The sequence below is a fragment of the Ictalurus furcatus genome, chromosome 12, assembly GCF_023375685.1.
Source record: "Ictalurus furcatus strain D&B chromosome 12, Billie_1.0, whole genome shotgun sequence".
Lineage (NCBI taxonomy): Eukaryota > Metazoa > Chordata > Actinopteri > Siluriformes > Ictaluridae > Ictalurus > Ictalurus furcatus.
Window position 1 is genome coordinate 23157372 of NC_071266.1, and position 14741 is coordinate 23172112.

Genomic DNA, 14741 nt, shown 5'->3' on the forward strand with positions numbered 1-14741 from the left:
TTACACTGTACTGTGTTATGTTACACTGTGCTGTGTTACATTACACTGTGCTGTTTTTCATTACACTGTGCTGTTTTTCATTACACTGTGCTGTATTACGTTACACTGTGCTGTGTTATGTTACACTGTGCTGTGTTACATTACACTGTGCTGTTTTTCATTACACTGTGCTGTGTTACGTTGCACTGTGCTGTATTACATTACACTGTGCTGTTTTTTCATTACACTGTGTTGTATTACATTACACTTTGCTGTGTTATGTTACACTGTGCTGTTTTTCATTACACTGTGCTGTGTTACATTACACTGTGCTGTTTTTCATTACACTGTGCTGTGTTACGTTGCACTGTGCTGTTTTTTCATTACACTGTGCTGTATTACATTACACTTTGCTGTGTTATGTTACACTGTGCTGTTTTTCATTACACTGTGCTGTGTTACATTACACTGTGCTGTTTTTCATTACACTGTGCTGTGTTACGTTGCACTGTGCTGTTTTTTCATTACACTGTGCTGTATTACATTACACTGTGCTGTGTTACGTTACATTGTGCTGTGTTATGTTACACTGTGCTGTTATGTTACATTGTGCTGTTTTTCATTACACTGTGCTGTATTACATTACACTGTGCTGTGTTACATTACACTGTGCTGTGTTACGTTACATTGTGCTGTGTTATGTTACACTGTGCTGTGTTATGTTACATTGTGCTGTTTTTCATTACACTGTGCTGTATTACATTACACTGTGCTGTGTTACGTTACACTGTGCTGTTTTTCATTACACTGTGCTGTTTTTCATTACACTGTGCTGTATTACATTACACTGTGCTGTGTTACGTTACACTGTGCTGTTTTTCATTACACTGTGCTGTGTTGTCACACTGTGCTGTTTTTCATTACACTGTTCTGTGTTACGTTACACTGTGCTGTTTTTCATTACACTGTGCTATGTTATGTCACACTGTACTGTTTTTCATTACACTGTGCTGTTTTTCATTACACTGTTCTGTGTTACGTTACACTGTGCTGTTTTTCATTACACTGTGCTATGTTATGTCACACTGTACTGTTTTTCATTACACTGGGCTGTGTTACATTACACTGTGCTGTGATACATTACACTATGCTATTTACCTCCCTGTCCTGTGTTACCTTTCACTATACTGCCTTCCTCACTGTCCTTGCATTGTGCTCTCTTTATTCCTGAGCTGTTACATTTCACTGTGCTGCCTTATTCACTGAAACTGTAATGTCACTGTATTACATTGCACTGTAACGCTTGCCCCCATGTGCTGGTTCGTTACATTATCGTTACCTTTTTTGGTGCATGGTATAACATTACATTGTGCCGGTTTCCACTTTGTGCTGTTACATTCCCTTGTTCTCTATTAAACTGTGTTGTCATATGCTCTGCTGAATTAGAATGAGCTTTTTCCACATGCACTTCTGCACAGATTTACTGACTCGTTTTGTGATTCATGCTGACAGCCTAAGCATAATCTCTGAAATGCATCAGCGACTCTCTCTCTCTCTCTCTCTCTCTCTCTCTCTCTCTCTTCCTACACAACCTTTATGTAAGATCCACACTAGAACATCACAACTCACCACTTTAAATGAAGAAATATATATTTCACAAAGCAGCTTAACAAATAATTTAAAGAACATTTATAGAACAGCATGCTCAGGTTTGTTCACATTGAGAACTGCTACAGAAATGTATTTTGGACAGTCTTTCCCAGTTCTAATCTCTCTACTGAAGGAGTTTGTATTGTACATATTGACAAAGACAAAGTGATGCCATTGTGCAGTGATTCCTCTCTGAATCTAGAGGTCCACACGAGGAACTGGGAAGCCTCTCTGATACAAGCAGCTTCACGTAGACGGCACTGTAGATCATCAAAAGCTGGTTCGCAATGTCCTGGAAGCACACACACACACACACACACACATACAAATCAGTCAACAATGTGTATAAACCATGTACCATTCATTCATCTTCACTAAACACTTCAGCATCAGGGTCGTAGGGTCGCAGGATTCAGAGTCCATACACACACTTGCACAATTCCTCACACCTAGGGGCAATCTGAAGTCACCAATATACCAGCTGGCATTTTTTGGGTTGTGCGAAGAAACACATTGAGATCATGTGAAACTCCATAACCCAAACTCAGGATCAAACAAGGGACCGTCTAGCTGTGAGGCAGCAAGGGTGCTACCCCTGTAGCTACCTGCTACGCAATGGTGCTACCCCTGTACCATATTTTCAGTCTATAATTTGCTTCTTTCTAAGTCACATCAATGTAGAGGACATTCTTATTTATAGAAGAGCTAAGTATAGCTTAGCAGCAGCTGGGTAATGTCTCACATTCACCTACACACTGGCTCAGTTTAATGATTTCTGCTTGCTATGACAACGGTGTTATTTAAAACTGAGACCATTAGTGAAGCACGGGAGTGAACTTCTCTATGCCTCTGTACCTGATATGAGAGGGTAAAGTCCGGTAACAGACTAAATGTTTGGGTCAGTGTAACTTCTTCTCTTTTCTTGGGTGGAGAGCGACTCTCTCTGCCCGGTCCAAGCAGGGGGTACTCTTCATCAGGATCCTCGCTGATCTCTCCAGCGTCCGGCTCAGGGAGTGGGAATTCAGCCACTACGATGAGGTGGGACATTCTTTTCTTCAGTTTGTTCTAGAGAGTAAAATGGAGAAGATTTGTTCTTGATTTTATAATTGTGAAAACTTAAAATATTTCTATACATCCATCTTTTCATCCATTCATTTTTTATACCACTTATCCTCGAGGGTCGCGGGGAACCTGGAGCCTACCCCAGGGATCATCAGGCACAAGGCGGGGTACACCATGGACAGGGTGACAATCCATCACAGGGCACAATCACATACACACTCACACACCCGTTCATACACTACGGACACTTTAGACACGCCAATCTGCCTACCATGCATGTCTTTGGACTGGGGGAGGAAACCGGAGTACCCGGAGGAAACCCTCGCAGCACGGGGAGAACATGCAAACTCCGCACACACAGGGCAGTGGCAGGAATCCCCCCAACCCTGGAGATGTGAGGCGAACGTGCTAACCACTAAACCACCGTGTGCCCTTATTCATATATAATATCTAAAAATAATTGCGCATGTGTATATATATATATATTAAGTCTGTGTATGTCCAACACTATTTTGTATTGCTGGTTAAAAGTAGCCTACAAACCTTTATCTCATCTCTGACCAAGTCCAGCTCCTCTAAAGTTTCAGTCAGGGTTCGCAGGCAGGGACCTAAGTCCCAGAACACACAACAAAGCTACGAGAAAGAGAGAGAGAGAGAGCAGACTGTTCATAAAAACTCTCATGCTGTGATAGAAACATGTTTTTATCAGATAAAGTAGGAGTTTAACCTGATTCTGTATACAAATGCATAAAGGAAAAAAAAAGCAGTCTCAGTTTAGACCAGAACCAACAAAGCATTTCAGCAGTTTGAACCGAGTTCTTGGAAAATTTCTATAAAAGAGCCGTGGAAAAAAATACTTTTCAGAGTTCAGAGATTAACTACAGGGCGAGAGCTATTATGTCAGTTTTAAAAGAGTTTCCTAGATTAAAAAATATATATATATATATATTTAAAGACGACTGGGTAGGGATGTATTCGTTTATTCTGCCCGAGTCAAATTCAAAACCGTGGCTCAAGTCAAAATTGGAGACATGAAGTGCCACTATGAAACAGAATACAGTATAAGCACTTCAAACTGGCTCATTTATATCAATACTCTATTTAATAATGGTTTTATGGTATGCTAATGGTTTAATAATGGTATTAAACGGTCACTGTCGTTGCTGCCATTAAGTTGTGTTAATTGCTTATTCAGATTTTGTGAGCATTTTACAGTATGTAATCCAGACTTTTGCAAATTTTACAAACGGTTTGGATTTACTCAAAATCCAATCAGGTGACGTTTCATAAAACACTGACACGCCCTTCCTAACAGATCCATAATGTCAATTGAAAGATGAGAGAGCACATAGATGAAACACAGACAGTTTACTATTTAGGTTTCTTCTCGTTGAAGAACCTTACCTGCATTTTCCCAGTGCACTTTTCAATCCAGTCCGCTACCCCCAGGAGCAGACCGTACCCGATGAGCCGCTCGTTGACTCGCACCAGACGCACGTCAATATTCACATTGATCTGTGCCGAGAAACGCGACAACGGTCTTAAATCATAGAACTGCTATACAAGCTTCACCTGACTCCACCTGTGCACTCAGGTGGCCTTGGCAGAGATTATTTCTATATAAATCACTGTGATTCAAAGTTATCTCTGAAAATATATTATTAATATAGGCAGAAAAACACTTTAAAACAATACGAACTATAATTTCAACGAAACAGAAATAAGAAATCTTTCTAAGCTTCTCTGTGCCCATGATAGCCTCAGAGTCCTGTTCTTAGCTGACAGGAGTGGATGATGATGTGGTCTTCTGCTGTTGGAGCTATCCACCTGAAGCTTCAAGACTTGGTGCATGCTGAGATGCTTTTCTGCTCATCACGGTTGTAAAGAGTGATTATTTGAGTTACTGTATCCTTCCTTGCAGCTCAAACCAATACGTCCATATGTTTTTTGTTGTTGTTGTTGTTCTTTTGCACACCAGTCTGTGTAAAATCTCTAGAGACTGTTGTGTGTGAAATTCCCAGGAGATTTCTGAAATTACCCCGTTGTCCTGACGAAATTCCCCCATTGGTCCTTCTCTATCACGGCCCCGTAATAATCCCCATCTCTGAATTGTCTACATCACGCTCTCCTCTCTACTAATAGCTGGTGTGTGGTGGGTGTTCGGGCGCACTATGGCTGCCGTCACATCATCCAGGTGGATGCGACACCCTAATGGTGGTTCAGGAGATTCAAGTTGATCTTGCTAATGTTTGGTGTAGTCATGGGGTGATTTGTGCATGCAAGACTACACAATGCACATGACTGGAATGGTAAACCATGTCTACGGTATCATTAATACTCCAGAAGTGGTCTTACACTCATAGATTGATTATTCAAACAACACATGTACAAATTTTTGAAGACAATAATTAAGCTCGTGGACTAGCTGGGAGTGAATTTCCCTTGGTGAGTTTGGAAGAGGGCTTTGAAATGAAGCGTTTTCCTGCCTCTTTGTTGCTGTAGTGGAAGACGAGGATGATGACGGCGGTGATGACGAGGACGACGATGCTCACACACAGACAAAGAACCCAGAGTTTCATGATGCTCTCATTGAGGTACAGGTGCAGACTGGAGTACAGGGCACACCACAGCACCACATACATAATCTGCCGAGAGAAACCAGTCACGTCACACAAATGCACACACTCCACGTCCTACTGAAATAACAACGTCAAAGTCCGCTAAACTGCAACAAACTCCGGAGCAGAGCTGAGTGAGTCATATGAAGGAACTGTGAGGCATTGAAATGAATTATGATTCATGAATGAAGTGAATTGCAACACCGATTCTGAAAAAGTTGGGGCAGTATGGAAAATGCAAAAAACAAAAAAAACAAAGAGTCATTTAAAAATTCAGTTCACCTGTATTTATATTGAAATCACATTATTAACACATTATTTGATGTTTTACTTTGTGAATTTAATTAATTTTTTGAAAATATACACTCATTTAAAATCTGATGACTGCAACAGACTCCAAAAAAGTCGGGAGAGTCGACTGTTTAGCACTGTGTAACATCGCCTTTTCTTTTAATAACACTTATTAAGCGTTTGGACGCTGAGTGAAGACACCGGTTGGTTAAGTTTAGCAAGAGGAATTTTCCCCCATTCATCCATTATGCATTTCTTCAGCTGTGTAACTGTACAGGGCTTTCGTTGAACTATTTTGCACTTTATAATGCGCCACACATTCTCAATGGGAGACAGGTCAGGACTGCAGGCAGTTCATGCTAGCACCCGCACTCTCTGCTTACGCAACCATGCGCTTGTACTCCGGGCAGAATGTGGTTTGGCTTTGTCCTGCTTTGGATGGCAGCAGATGTTGCTCCAAAATGTGTACATATATTTCTGCATTAATGATGCCCTCACAGATGTGCGAGTTACCCATGCCATGGGCACTGACACGCCCCCATACCATGACAGACGCTGGCTTTTGGACCTGATACTGATAACAGCTTGGATGGTCCTTTTCCGCTTTGGCCCGGAGAACAAGACAGCTGTTTTGTCCAAAAACTATTTGAAATGTCGACTCATCAGACCACAAAACACGATTCCACTGTGTTACTGTCCATCTCAGATGAGACCGAGCCCAGAGAAGGGGGCGGAGTTTCTGGACAGTTTTAATGTACGGCTTCTGCTTTGCATAGTAAAGCCTTAACTTGCGTCTGTGGATGCAGCGGCGAATGGTGTCGACTGACAAAGGTTTACCAAAGTATTCCCGAGCCCATGTCAGGACCTCCATTACAGACTCATGACGGTTTTTAAGACCGTGACGTCTGAGGGATTGGAGATCACGCACATTCAGAAGTGGTTTTCGGCCTCGCCCTTTACGCACCGAGATTTGACCGCATTCCTTGAATCTTTTAATTATATTGTGCACTGTAGAAGATGAAATGTCCAAAGTCCTACCGATTTGTTTTTGGGGAATGTTGTTCTCAAAGCGTTGGATTATTCACTGACGCATCTGTTGGCAGATTGCCAAGCCTCGACCCGTCCTTGCTCTTGAAGGACTAGGCCTTTTTTGGAGGCTCCTTATGTACTACGATTAGACGATTACCTCACCTGTTTCACATCACCTTCTTATTTCAACTTCTCACATCGCTATTAGTCCTAATCTGCCCCGTCCCAACTTTTTTGGAACGTGTTTTGGAACATGCATCAATTTCAAAATAAATGTTTACCTATGTAGTTGATTAGGTAAAACATCAAATACCTTGTCTTTATACGTCAAAGTACATTTACACATCTTTGTTTTTATTAGCCTTTTCCATACCGTCCCAACTTTTTCGGAATTGGCGTTGTATGTCACAGCCATGCTGTGAGTTGTATAACCAGAGATATCCTCCAGTTCTTGAATTCATTCTGCCGAGAGCACGTTTAGACATGTTTAAATGTTTAGCTTAAAATAATCTAATCTGAAATTAAATTCACCTCAAACATAGTCCATCAGCCAAGATATGTCTGGTATCTTATGATGTTTGCTTTCTTTTTACGTTTTGCTCTGGAGATAAATATCCACACATCTCTCTCTCTCTCTCTCTCTCTCTCTCTCTCTCTCTCTCTTTCAGATCACACACAGTTCTTCAGTAATGTTGCACAGACTTGCTAATGTGGTTTGAGACACAGTGTGAATTTCAGGAATCTATAAAAAAAAATTCACAGTGTAGCTGAACGCTGTGATGTTTTTGAAGGTATCCATCCTGGACATGCGGAATTACTCCCCCTCACCCCCCCCCCCCCCCCTCATATTTGTAAATACAGACATTTCATGCTATTTTACAAAACACTTCATTCAAAATGGATGGTTCATATCAAATGAGATTATGTACCTACAATGTTATTTGAAGCAAGAATATTAAGCGATCTGCATTTATTTATGGAAAAATATGCATTACTCATACCCCCCATGGCACAGCAAAAAACAAAACAACAAAACAAAAACAAGTATAAGACACTAAACATGTCCTGGCTGATTGACTACATTTTATTTATTTATCTTTAATAGGTTCCATCGGAAATTGGCTCTTACTGGGGCCAGGATGAAATGAAACAGAGACGAGTTGAAGAACAGGTATCTTTTGATGGAAGGATGTTCCAGCGCTGTTCTGAGAGGAGTCTCAAAGTCCTCAGCAGGGATCTGCGTTGGAGCAGAAAAAAACAGTAGCACTGTAATATACAGTATAGTATTACATGGCAGAAACATTCCTGGAGCAGGGGTGTCCAAATTTAGTCTATAGTCTATATCAGGGGTTCCCAAACTTTCCCAGGGCAAGGCCCCCCAAATGGCGTTAACATTTGACCGAGGCCCCCCTTTTGCGAGATGTGTTCATTTAAAACACATTAAAAATACAGACTTCTGAATATGTCCCCCTTTTTTTTTTTTTTATTAATAATTACATCTTACATCTTTACATTACATTACATTAGGAATTGATTGTGTGTGTGTGTGTGTGTGTGTGTGTGTGTGTGTGTGGTTGTCTGAGAGTGAGAAAGAGAAAACATACTAGTGGGAGGGATGCGCACACCAAATTGTTGAGGCCCCCAGGCGCCCCCTGTCGGCCCCCAAGGGGGCCGCGGCCCCACTTTGAAAACCACTGGTCTATAGGACTCTGTGTGTATGTATATACACACATATATATATATATATATATATATATATATATATATATATATATATATATATCCATCCATCCATTTTCTCTACCGCTTATCCTACACAGGGTCGCGGGGAGCCTGGGGCTTATCCTACAGGGGATGCGGGGGACACCATGGATGGAGTGACAACCTATCACGGGGCACAATCGTACACACACACACTCGCACACTAAGGACAATTTTAACGCTGTCAATCATCCTACAACACTTCTCTGGACTGGGAGAGTAGACTTCACGAAAGGTTTTCCATGCTTACTGGTTTCCAGCTCTTTGGAAATCGCCCCTTCTCACTGTTAACTTGACACTTTTTGCCTGTAGCCATGACTAAATATCATTCTGTGAATTCATTTGCAGGTGTAGTCAGGGGAAAAGAAAGGCTCGTACAGTTTAGCTAACCGTGTTAACACATTCTGAATCTGAAAAAGGAAAAATAACCTCTAACGCGTTGGCCACCTATCATTCCTTCTAGCAGAGAAGCCGCGAGCCGCGTTTGGCCCTGGGGCCGGACTTTGGACACCCCTGTCCTAGATCTGTTTTGAGGCTGTACGTTTAAGAATGTAAAGAAGAGATGTTTAGAGAGTACTGACGTGGAAGCCTTCTTCCTCCAGCTTTGTCAAGCAAAGTTCCAGGTCGAAGCTTGGTGTTAGTATAGAGGGTGTTGTTATGGCCACTACACTCTGACCTGATAAACACACACACACACACACACACACACATGCAAATATGCTCAAAGATGTAAGACTGAAAATGGACATTCAGCTCCAGCAGAAAAAGGAAAAAAAGCCCTTTAAACGTCATATAAATGTACACTGTACGTGTAAAGTATTTAAATTCGCCTGTAAAATGCCATTATACGTCGGAAAATAAACAATAAATAAATAAACAAGAAATAAACATTTCCCAAAGTGTTCTATTCCTCTTAAATCATAGGAAAATTGTATCAATTAATTGACCAATGGCACATCATACTTTACATCATACTTTTGATCTGTTTATACCTACATTTCATGTTGCGTAGTCTTTGTTATCACTTACGTTAAAGCAGCTCTAAGCAGTCATTACCTCACCGGCCTCTATTTGTTTTCGCTCTCTCTTGACGTTAATAAGCCAACAAATTCAGCTTGACGTGTTACATAAAAACCAGAAAGCGCAAAGTCCTCTGTCCTGAAGACTCGCGGAAAACCGTTACAAAGCGCCGTCACCGGAGACTCCTTACAAAAATACATACATGTCAAACATATCCTTACAGAACACTTTTCTCTGATAAATCACAAGGCGTTATTTTATCTGTTAGATTATGTAGATCCTCCACCATACAAGTCCTTCTTGAACGAATCAGTCGTTGCTATAGGAACAACGATGCGTTAGAGCGAGCGCGTTAATGTAGACGTGTAGATTTGCCTTGCAGAACTATAGAAAATGAATCGACGCCTTCTGACCAATCAGATTCGAGACTTCGACAGCTCTCGGGTACACATACAGAATAATACAGGACCACACAGTATGTAACACCAGTGAAACAGGTTATATAAAGTATTCTGCCAACATGTTTGTGTGAAGGCTTGGTATTGTAGTGCTTCATACGTAATCTGGTAACATGCTGTAGAACCACATCTCGGCTGATAACGCCATACCTCTCGTTAGGCGTGTGTGTTACAGTCAGCATTTTTTTTATCGTTTCACTTTCAGTTTCCTGCTAGTTTGCCCTTTAGACTGAAAGTTATGGGGATGTTTTTGTATCTGAGAGGAAGGTACATTATGTGTCATCGCTGGAAAGGCAAAACATGTTTAAGGCGTCATTAATGGTGTTTAATTCAAAATTTCAGTCCTTTATTTCTGTCTTTCTATAACGGAAATATGAGTCAGCAAATGATCAAGAAATATTATAACTCTGTAAATAAAATGAGTGAATCGTGTACAGGTCACACGGCACATTGTGCTGTTATCAGTAACCAGACACGGACTTTTCTGTGTGAAAATAAAATGTTCATATCGTACGCCCGTTCGTAATTTTGTTAAGAAACAGTTGGGTGTTATAAAATTTACTCTATTTATAAAATTTGATTAGCCGGTCGGAAAATATATACGATCACTACTAAGGTCAATGCATTTCTTCATGAATAAAAAAAAATACTGTTTTCTTTACACAACGTAATAGTTTAGTTAAGCTAACTAACGCTATCAAATCATACACTATGAAGCCAACCCTTACGCGCTTGTTGAAAATCCCCTTCCAGACTGATTCCCCTCTTTGCTGTAACGATACGCTCCACTCTTCTGGGAAGGCTTCGTTTAAAGTTCGTTTACCTCAAAAAATTCGAGGAAACTAATTACCTCAAAAAGTTTTCAAGTTGATAAATCGATTTCTTTACGCCAAACACACTTCAATATAACAAAAATTCATTTTAAACGACAGGGTTGGAGTTCAATTTTTGTTGTATTTAAGTGTGTTAGGCGGAAAGAAATTGATCTATCAAGTTGAAAACTGTTGAGGTAATTAGTTTCCTCGAATTTTTTGAGGTAAACGACCTTATCCGGTTTTACAGTGTGGATTTCTGGAGATTTCGCAATTCTGACGTTTTTTTTTTTTTCGTCTCGCAATTACGAGTTTACATCTCGTCTTCTCGCCATTTAGACGCCCACTTCACGACTGGTAACGCACCGACAAAGCATCGATCATGCCTATAAACGGGCTATATAAGAACAACATTCATCAGCTAGTCATGACGAGGAAAACCAGACGCTACCGCACGCTCGTCATCTGAAGTTAGTCATGTTTCAGGGACTGCATCGAGTCATATTGCGAGTAAGAAATATCAGAATTGTGAGATGTTAACTCAAACTTGCGAGAGAGAGAGAGACAAAAAGAGTCCGAATTGCAAGATATAAAGTCGCGACAGCGATAAATAAAGTTGCAATTACCTTCCGTAGTTATCTCTCCAGTTGAAGGTATCTTAATTATTCAGAAAACTACTGTTTATGGGCATATTAATAAGTGATTTCAATTCAGTTAAATGACGTCGTTTTGTTACTTCCTGTCAGAATTCACGGATGTGATAAGAAAGACCAAGTCCAAGTTAATACACAGAACCAGATCCGTGTTCCACAGCGCTAGGTTAACTGTAACTTTATGTTATCCAGCAAGGAAAAGTCTTAAGGACAGAAGACTTGGCGGTTTCTTGGAAACCTGACAAGCTGTGCGTCTTCTTACTCCTTAACTTAAATAGAGAGAAAAAGAAATTGAGACACTGGTGAGGGGACGACTGTTTATAGCTGCCATGACGGAAGTGTCAACAGGAAATATCGTGGTTTGCAGACGTTCCGTGAATGTTATTATAAATTCATATGGTGTGTTGTAAAACTTAATAATTGGTCAAATTGCTGTGCTGTGAATAATAACTTGGCGGTAGCAGTAACTCTGTTTCGCTTGTGGCTGCATCATATCACCCGCTCTTTGATTGTTTTCCTATAACAGCATGTATACGATACTGACTTGTCTTACGATGTATATTATCCTCGCCCGTGTGTCTGTAGCTCACTGCATTAATCCGGGTGCACGCTGTGCCATTTTTAATAGTCCTTTGAGACTGTTGCTTGTCAGACTGTACGCACATAAACCCCGCTGTAAGCCACGTCACGCCGTAGGGTCTCGGCTGTCATTAGTGTCGTAGTGTACGACCGTCGAGGCGCGAAAAAAAGGATGGACGCACACAAGAAGACGCGCCGTATTTAATCAGAGGAAAAATTCTAGCGCAACGGCTGCCGGGGAACACGGCAAACTAGTGATGAAAGACTGCAGACTTTGCCCCAGGATTATAGGAGTCTTCTAGGATTCTCAGAGGACCAAATCGTAGAGTGTGAACCCGGGTTTAGTCTCTAAAAGTCCTTATCTTTCCTATACTATGTGAAATGATATCCCATATGTCCCCGTAGAAGTTGGGGTCAGACATGATACAGCGCCCCTGAGGCAGAGAGAGTTAAGGGCCCAGCAGTGGCAGCTTGGCAGTGCTGGGGTTTGAACCCCCGACCTTCTGATCAGTAACCCAGAGCCTTTAACCACCAAGCCACCACTGCCCCAAATAATATCGTTCTGTTAGTATAAAGTGAATGTTTAAGAGTGAACTTGCAGAAAACCGCAACGTTAAACACCAGATTCTACATAGACTGCATTTCAGAGTTGGGAAATCCCAGTGTCATGTTAGTGCAACATACCATTTGTCCATGTGGACCTTCCGCTGCTTGTCCTACGGACCCGGGTGTTTTCCGACGATCCTGATCCGGATTCAGGATCAAACCCGTCTCTGTTCCGCTGACCGGCCCCGTCCGCCATGCTGAGAAAGTTTCGTGAGATCAATAATCTGTCTGATTGTTAGAAATCGCGTATATATAGATATATCTTTACAGTTTGATTGTAGAAAACCGAACTGAATCAACGCACGAGAAGAAAACAAGAGCATGATTCATTTTCTTTCATCGCAATCCAACTAAATCACTCATGTGTCATATGATTATCAGCGGTTGTTCAGCTGATAGTTACTTCTTCCAGGCAGACAAAGCTGTTCCTTCTTTCCTCTTGCTCACATCATTCACACTTCAGCTGGAGATTCCACAACAGCTTCATAATGAACTCTCGGCCGGTCCGAGTGATACTGCCGTTCAAGCCTGTTGTCTCGTTTAAACGTTCTAACGCGTTATCCAATCAGATTTTAAAGCCAGGTAGCTCGATGGCTCTTTTTTTTTGTTGTTGTTTTAGGCTGCAGATTTGCAGATCTGCAGAAAGTAGTCATGTGTAGAACTAGGCACAACAGAACGGGAAACACCAGCCTGGAGCACTTCTTCTTTTATAGTTTCGTGAAACGTTTTTCATCAAAGAGAAAGATTCCTCAATGTACCTTCTCGACTTGGCTTGCTTCACCAGAACAGCATTTTTAAAAAAAACAAACAAAACATGAATGAATATCTCTAGAAGAATCTTCTGCTCCGCATAGAGCGGTTCATCCAATACACAAGACTGAGAGCAGATACTACATGAGGATGCATAACCTGTGTATGTTTCCTATGTCGAAGTAAAGAGCTCAGCTCCTCCCATGCTGTGATCTGAATAAGATTGAAACTTACTGCACTGTAGATGAAGCAGTCAGTACAGCACCATATGCCCACCGCTCGCTGCTCTCTAACACTTCCCGATCTGCGAATGAGAAACATAGCACCAGAAAGAGAACAAGGACAAATGCCATTGAATAAAATGCAGCATCACACCATCCCTCTCTCCCTCTCTCTCTCTCTCTCTCTCTCTCATGCGCTCTCTCTCTCTCACTCTCTCTCTCTCTCTCTCTCATGCACTCTCTCTCTCACTCTCTCACTCACACTTACTGCTGCTAGCTGTCAGGACAGGAAACACACATTATAACGCTGACACGTCCATGTCTTCTTTCACTGTCGCATTTTGTATTTTCTGTTTGCTTCACATGCTCTTACTTCTCTTCCAGAGTTTATCTGAGCCAGCTCCGCCTACTCACCTGTCAGGTTCTCAACATCTCCGCTATTACCTTGTCGTCTTGATCTTCTTCATTCTTTTCTTACGTGCTCTGCAAAACCCGCTCTCTTTCGCTCTCTTTCTCTCGACCCTCTAGGTTTGTCATCATTTCCTTCTTTGCATGCCTGCGACACCTTAGCAGCAGCAGCCCCTCCCCCCCCTTTTTTTGTGCACTTTTTTCTTTCCTCTTTCTCTTTCACGCCTCGACTCGTGACTCGGATCCACATAACCCGAGGAGCTCCGAGGAACTTCTCGGTGTGGCGTCCGGCTGAGAATCTCGATCATTCTTCAAAGTGATGCATCACTCAAAAACCGTCTCATGGGAACGTCTCGATCGAAAACCCCTGGCAGAGTTGAAAATATTATATTAAGAAATCGGTCTTTCTTAGATCGACTTCTGTCAATCGAAGCTACAGATTAAACTGTCGTCAACTTTGGGTCGGTGATCATGTGCTTCTGAATCACTGTCTCTCAAATCATGGCTCTTTGTGGGGATTTCCCCTAACCTGTGTTTTTAAGTATAACCACAACTCAGTCTCGGTAAGCAAAAGGAAATCGTTTGCCTATTTCTATTTTACATTTGCAGGCTCCCAAATATATATCAACACCTTTATCTGTCTTCTTCTACACGTCCATTAATGGAAAGGGACTACCACAGGACTCTTGTAATATCTGGTGGTCATTTGCACTGATAGATAGTGGGGGGCTGTAGCAACAAATGTGCTACAGTCAGTAATAAAAACAACTTTTCCTGGATATAATGGCCAATAGGTGTAGCTACAACACGCCTGATGAAGTCCAAACTGATATTTGCATGTTGT

The 14741-nt window shown here is 41.5% G+C and overlaps 1 protein-coding gene across 4 annotated transcripts; it reads right to left on the minus strand.

Annotated features, from left to right (window-relative positions):
* Positions 1–1609: 1609 nt before the first annotated feature.
* LOC128616132 (transmembrane protein 268) lies at positions 1610–14393 on the minus strand. 4 transcript variants are annotated; one of them, XM_053638655.1, is made up of 10 exons: positions 13904–14390; positions 13503–13572; positions 12597–12715; positions 8972–9066; positions 7759–7866; positions 5178–5336; positions 4096–4206; positions 3235–3324; positions 2485–2694; positions 1610–1921 (listed from the first exon to the last, which is right to left on the minus strand). In XM_053638655.1, the coding sequence occupies exons 3-10, from the start codon at positions 12712–12714 to the stop codon at positions 1754–1756; spliced, it is 1059 nt and encodes a 352-aa protein (XP_053494630.1). In that variant the 5' UTR covers position 12715; positions 13503–13572; positions 13904–14390; the 3' UTR covers positions 1610–1753. The 4 variants fall into 4 exon arrangements, with proteins under 4 accessions (XP_053494630.1, XP_053494628.1, XP_053494629.1 ...); XM_053638653.1 differs by having other exon boundaries at positions 13758–14390; XM_053638654.1 differs by having other exon boundaries at positions 13752–14390.
* Positions 14394–14741: the final 348 nt, after the last annotated feature.

Bases quoted from the DNA above. Each gene is read 5' to 3' on its own strand.
- LOC128616132 (XM_053638652.1), bottom strand. From the start codon at position 13,723: ATGAGAGAGAGAGAGAGAGAGAGTGAGAGAGAGAGAGCGCATGAGAGA. The intron at 7,867-8,971 runs GTCAGTACTCTC...GCTCCAACGCAG, and splicing joins TGGAGGAAGAAGGCTTCCAC to ATCCCTGCTGAGGACTTTGA. The intron at 4,207-5,177 runs GCAGGAAAACGC...TTCTCGGCACAG, and splicing joins TCCACTACAGCAACAAAGAG to ATCAATGTGAATATTGACGT.